Here is a 6381-nt window from a genome sequence, read left to right as displayed (position 1 = left end):
AAAACAAACTCAAAAGTGGCCTGGAGAGGTGTGCTCGTTCAAGGCACATCAAGTGCTCGATCGAGCACAGTGTGCTGTCAAACATTGATAACTAAACTAAGTGCTCGTTCGAGCACATGGGATGCACGTTCGAGCACTTTGCTTAGGATTCTTTTTGGGACGTTTGAACTACTATATTGCATTGATAGATCATTGTATTCTTTGGTTAATTATTATGTTTATTGCTATTCTTAATTGTGGGTGTTAATTGTGTGGTTTAATGGTGAGTTATGATGTGGTTCTAGAATGATGTACTCTTCCTCTATAAAAGAGTACATCATTCATAGAATAAATCACCACAAAACACACATATTGTGAGAGAGCTTTTTCTTTGTAAGAAACTTAAGAGTGTTCTTCCTTGAATAAATATTTGTGATCTTGAGAGGATTATTCTCAAGATAGGGGAGATTTAGTTATACGTGTATTGTTGAATTCATTTGTAAATAATATACATTTGAGGGGTGGTATCCAAGATACCTCATAACACTTGTGTTCAACTTATTTTTTTATCTTGTTTTTCAATTATATATCCTCTTGAGGCTTTCATTTCAATTATAATTCAGAGACAAAAATATAGGTGAAAGATGTGATTTAGATTGCAAGATAATGAGTTGGTATAATACAAAATACCTTGTAACAAACAGATTGGGGCTTTTGTAATTGGGGTTAACCTTAAAAGAAATATGAAACTTACATTTTGGGACAAAGAGAGCAGTCAACTAAACTTGCATTTTATTTATCAATGCTCTCATTCTTAAGGGAATAAAACATCCTTATGTTTGCAGCAAAACACTACTAATTTCCTGTAAAGCAAGCAAGATATGTTTTTCTAGGTCCAGGAGATGATTTTACGTGAGAAGTCTCGACTGTATCAAGCTCCTTGTCTGGAACATGACTGATCATTTGCCAATACACGCCTCCTCCGTCTTTATCACATTTTTCAGTGAGTAGATTGCATCCTCGTATGCATAAATGCCGGAGGGAGGTGGGAAGTCCATGTTCTGGCAATAAGTTAATTTTGGGGCAGTCCTTCAGATACAAATCCTTAAGGGAGATGAGCCTTGCTAGATAGTTTCTTGTAGGAAAAGATTTCAGATTGGAACAATTATCGATGATCAAGCATTCAAGTGATGTGGGAAGCCCTTCTTCTGGAAATTCTACCAGCTTTGGACAACCTGAAATAGACAGAAGTTTCAGCGAGGTGAGAGCTTCCAGGGAACCATCTCTGTGGGGCAAATTCACTAGATCCTGACAGTTTTTTATATACAAAGATTGTAGCCGAGGAAGAGGTGGCAATTCGGGTAAGGCGGTCATGTTTGTGATGTTAGAGATTATCAATGAGTACAAGGAGGTGGTACTCGGTATTGATTCTAACAAGCTTGAACCATTGTATGTATCGAGTTCTAAACATTGAAGACGTTGGCTATGGTTGGGAATTGGAAGTGCTCTTATCGAAGTGCACCCGCTTATATGCAACTTCTGAGGAAAAAATACTCGTGGGAGTTCTTGCAGCCTTGGATTATTAACAATCGTTAGTTCAAGTAGATTCATATACGAAGGCATTATAGGATTTTCTTGGCCTTTTTGATTCACTGTAACAACACGCACAGATGCTTCTCTCCAATCTTCTAGTGAGGAATTGTTGCTAAGGTTCAGAAACATCATTGATGGTGTCAGTGCTAGAGCTTTGAGAGCATCACATTGCTTGATTTTCATAGCCTGGAGATTTGGAAAAATATGTGGGAGTTTCTGCAACTGTGGGCACTTAGATATAGTCAGCCTTGTCAAGGAAGGATAAAGCGTATTTGGCCATTCGACCAACTCTAACATTCCCTTGATGCAAAGCTCTCGAAGTCGTGATAATTGACCAATTGAGAGAATCCTGCAGTTTTCACAGTTCTTTAAGGAAATCTTGCAAATATTTTGGAAAATTCCATTGCCAATCCAACTTGAAATTCTGCTTCCTTTGTAGTGACGTATTTGTAGTTCTTCCAGGCTATGGTAAGGTTCGAGATCTTCAAGGACCCTCTCTTGCACCGAACTGTGTTGTGGATTGGCGACATCCTCCTTGCTCCATTCAAGAATCAGCTTAGTAAGGCCTTCCTTCTGTTTAAGCCCCGCTTCCTTTGCATTGACTGAATTTTCAAGCTCAGAAATATGTAGTGTACCTTCTAGATAGTTCATTTTCTTCAACTCTTCAATTCCGTATCCACTCTCCTGACGAACGTGGAAAGTGGGGAAATTGCGTAAATTAGCCAAGCCCCCTAATCTGGGAGGAAATTTGGAGCACTTGTACCAAAACATCTCGTCTAGCTCAAGATGCAGAAGATTTTTAAGGTTCCCAAGGTCTTTGGGCAATTCTGAAAGCCAAAGACACCCAAGGAGCTTCAGGATTTGCAAGTTGCAAAGGTTGCAAATGGTGTTAGGAAGAAATCTTATCTCAGTTCTTGATAAGTCAAGGTATCTCAGCAACTTCAACTGTCCTATTGATTTTGGCAAATCAATTATGTTGCTTGAACTGAGATCTAAAACCCGCATGTATTTCATTGTGCAGAACAACTTGTTAAGAGTTTGGCCGAAATCTCTGGGGTAGCTGATGGGCAACAGTAATGTTCGCAACTTTTTAGCCTTGAAAATATCTGCAGATACCTTCTCAACGTCTTTACAAAGCAATGATACATGCCTGGTTGTCTGCTCAATGGTGTAATGTTTGTTATCTTCTATTTGCAGACAGGCACTTGAGACAGATCTCGCTAAATCATGAATAAGATCATGCATCCTGTACCTTGCCTTGTTGTCGATATATAATATCTGAAAAAAGGATCGTCTCAACAACTCATTGAAATAATCGCTTCCAACATCCTCAAGCTTGTCTTCTCCCCTTGTTTGGATGTAACCTTCGACAATCCACAGTTTGACAAGATCATTCTTGTCAAACATGTGTCCCTTAGGGAATAAACAGCAGTACGCAAAAGACTGCTTGAGTTGAGAGGGGAGATGATCATAACTCAGCTTGAGAGCAGGCTGAATATTCAGAGCCCCATCTTTGAGATTCGATTGCTCTGATTCCCAGACCCCGTTTTTCAAGATTCTCTTCCAATTCTTAACATCATCGTTCCCTTGCAATAAGCCCGCCATTGTCTTCACTGCAAGAGGAAGGAAATTGCACTTGCGGATAATTTCTTTACCGATTTCTTTTAAATCCTCATGATATGTTCCATCTGGAAAGGCTCTTTTCGCAAACAAATCCCAGCACTGCTCCTCTGGCAATTGGTCCAAGTTATGTGTATGAGTAGCACCCATAATTCTTGCCACATTACTATTTCGGCTGGTCACCAAGATTTTGCTCCCTTTCGGACACATCTTGAGGAAATTGTGAAGAGGTTCCCAGTCTAGTTTTTCAACCCAAACATCATCTAGTACAAGGAGGAAACGCTTTCCATCCAGGACTTCAATGATTCGAGATTCAATTGAGCTTTGAGGAATCATATCATGCCTCATTTCCGTAAGAAGCTCAACCATCTCCTGAAGAATTCTATCGACACTTGAATCCACTGAGACATTAACCCACATAACGACCTTAAAATGACACGCTCCATTTGGCTTTTTATGTACCCTGGGATCATTGTATACGAGTTGAGCGAGAGTTGTTTTTCCTAAGCCTCCCATTCCAATGATGGGCAAAACAGGAACAACTCCATTTTGTTCTTCCGAGAGCAACCAGTTGACAATTTCTTCTCGCTCCTTTTCTCTACCAACTATTTCTGAAGTGTCTCGTGAGCATCCCATTGCTCGCAACCCAATTCTGGTAGGTTCAGAAGTCCGCTCAGTTACTCGATTCTTCTCCTTGATGATCACCTCGATCCTATCCGCCATTTTCTTGATCTTTTTTGCAGCCTTTGATCGAGAAGAAATCCAGGCAAGCGGGCTCTTCTTATTCTGTCCCATAGTAACTACAGTAGCATAAGTTTCCAGGACATCCTCCACATCAAGAGCTGCATCTTTAAGCCTCTTGTGCCAATCCTCTAGCTGTTCGGATCTTGAATCCGAATAGGAATTTTCAGCACCCTTAAGTTTTGCTCCAATGACTTTTAAGTTGCTCTTCATCGTTTCTATCTCATCTTCAACTCCATAGATTTTATCATACTTGTTCTTTCCAAAAGCATAAGCTAATTCTATGATTTTTGTGATTATAGGACCTGCCAAAAGTGACACTGGGTCTGCCATTGATCTGAAATTTAGATTTAGGAGTTATGTATTAATGTGTGTTTGTGAGAATACTCAGAGATTTGGTTAGGTATTTGTAGAGAGGAAACTCAATTTTCTAGATGTTTACAATGCGATTACAGTACTACTCTATTGATTTTAAATTCCAAGTTTTAACGTGCATTTGGTGCTTAAGCTTGTGTAATTGTTTATCCGTGCTGCTGGCGTAATTGCTAAACCGCCGTGTTGGATGGGAATTTTATCATGTCAACTCCTACTTTTCTAGTCAACTTATATTGATAGTAACAGAGGTGTATACTATAAACCGTGTAATTGTTCTTTCTTCTGCCATTTGCCAACTCTCCTACCTCTTGTGGGACACTCCTCACATGTGGATAGTATTAGAAATATTTCACATGTGAGACAAGATCTCACATCGATAATATAATAGGTTGTGGACTTGCATATATACTAGATGGGCTAATCTTCCTACAATCATATGATTTTGAGAAACAATAAACTTCACCAAGTGTATGTGCAAGTCAACGCTCTTGACTCGTGGGTTTGTAGCCCACCGATGTCCTAAGTCCACAGGAGTGGACCACGGTGAGATTATGTGACAAATTTGTTGTAAAATGTTATTTTATTTATTAAATAAACAATATAGAAAATTAAACGTTTGTAGAAAGAAACAAATTACATATGACAATCAAAAAACCATGCTTATGTACACCACAGAGAACTCCGAGAAACCGAACTTCGATCTCGAACCAAAAACAAGAAGATTTTGTTGAACTTGATATTAATTTTAGGCGAGATGCTCTTTCCTAAAACATCATTTCCTTCCTTTTACGGTGCTTGGGAATAAACCGGAAATATGTTCTGAGATACAGAGAATTACACTAGATTTCTAGCACACGGAATTAGAATGATGTAAAGAAAACTTAAATGGATGAAGGTACGAAAAATTACAATCGAGGATTGCAAGTTCTCTCTGTAAATTGCTCGAGAAGAAAAGAAATCAGAAATTGCATATGTAAAATAACCACACAAGCCTTCTATATTTATAGAATAACTCACACCTTTTCACGAAACAACATGTTACTCTATGAAACACAAGATTGATTCACGAACTAATGTCGTCTTTCAATCAAACCATCCCAATATATCTAGTTATTGGGGATAATACATCCAGCTCAACAAATCTACCACAAGCTGGTTGAAGTTTCGGTTATTAAGCTGCCAGCTCAGACACCTCATTTCATTCCCACACAGTATATATATATATATATATATATATATATATATATATATATATATATATATATATATATATATATATATATATATATATATATATATATATATATATATATATATATATATATATATATATATATATATATATATATATATATATATATATATATATATATATGGCTGATGTAACGTAATAAGGCATTGCTCGCTTCTCTGTAAAGCATTGCTCCCTTCTCTGTATCTCACTCACATTGCATTTCAATGGCTGAATAAGAAAAATGAATATGAATTCTGGGCTTCATCATGGTATCAGAGCCTACTGATTAATGCTCGCCTTTTAGATACATGCACAGACATTTTCTGATAATTTTTAGTGGTTTCTTGCCGTCTTTCTTTGAGGATTCCTGATTGATTTTTTGCCATTGAATTCTGTTTTTGTTCTTCACCTCATTCAGCAATATCTATTCGTTTCTTCACTATCTTCTGTGGTATAATCTTCTTTAATCTCTTCTTATTCTGTAATTCTTTGCAATATTTAATCAATTTCGTTTGCACTCTATGTGTTTGATGTTTTGCCTTCATTTCTTGATCGATTGCATTAATCTGATTTTCTTTGATTTTCATTCATCTGATTTCGATCATCTTCTTTCATCTGTTTTTTCATTGAATCCCTAATTTTCTTGAATTTTGTTTTCGATCCTATCATCATGACTGATAATACCGCAACAAAATTATCTCTCAATTCTAATCCAGCTAGCATATACTACATTCATCCATCTGAAAATAACACAAATCCTTTGAGTTCCATCAAGTTTGCTGGTAATGGCTTCACTGATTGGAAGCGTTCTGTTGTTATTACTCTTTCTGCTAGAAAAA

General features: G+C 37.4%; 1 protein-coding gene across 1 annotated transcript; it reads right to left on the bottom strand.

The window, feature by feature from the left end:
- Positions 1-615: 615 nt before the first annotated feature.
- On the bottom strand, positions 616-4496 carry LOC130820236 (putative disease resistance protein RGA3). Its single transcript, XM_057685528.1, has one exon. The coding sequence runs from the start codon at positions 4264-4266 to the stop codon at positions 835-837; it is 3432 nt and encodes a 1143-aa protein (XP_057541511.1). The 5' UTR covers positions 4267-4496; the 3' UTR covers positions 616-834.
- Between the last annotated feature and the right edge of the window lie 1885 nt (positions 4497-6381).

Source organism: Amaranthus tricolor, chromosome 8, assembly GCF_026212465.1.
Source record: "Amaranthus tricolor cultivar Red isolate AtriRed21 chromosome 8, ASM2621246v1, whole genome shotgun sequence".
In the NCBI taxonomy this organism is placed as follows: Eukaryota; Viridiplantae; Streptophyta; class Magnoliopsida; order Caryophyllales; family Amaranthaceae; genus Amaranthus; species Amaranthus tricolor.
This window is presented reverse-complemented; position numbering and strand designations above follow the sequence as displayed.

Bases quoted from the DNA above. Each gene is read 5' to 3' on its own strand.
- LOC130820236 (XM_057685528.1), bottom strand. From the start codon at position 4,266: ATGGCAGACCCAGTGTCACTTTTGGCAGGTCCTATAATCACAAAAATC.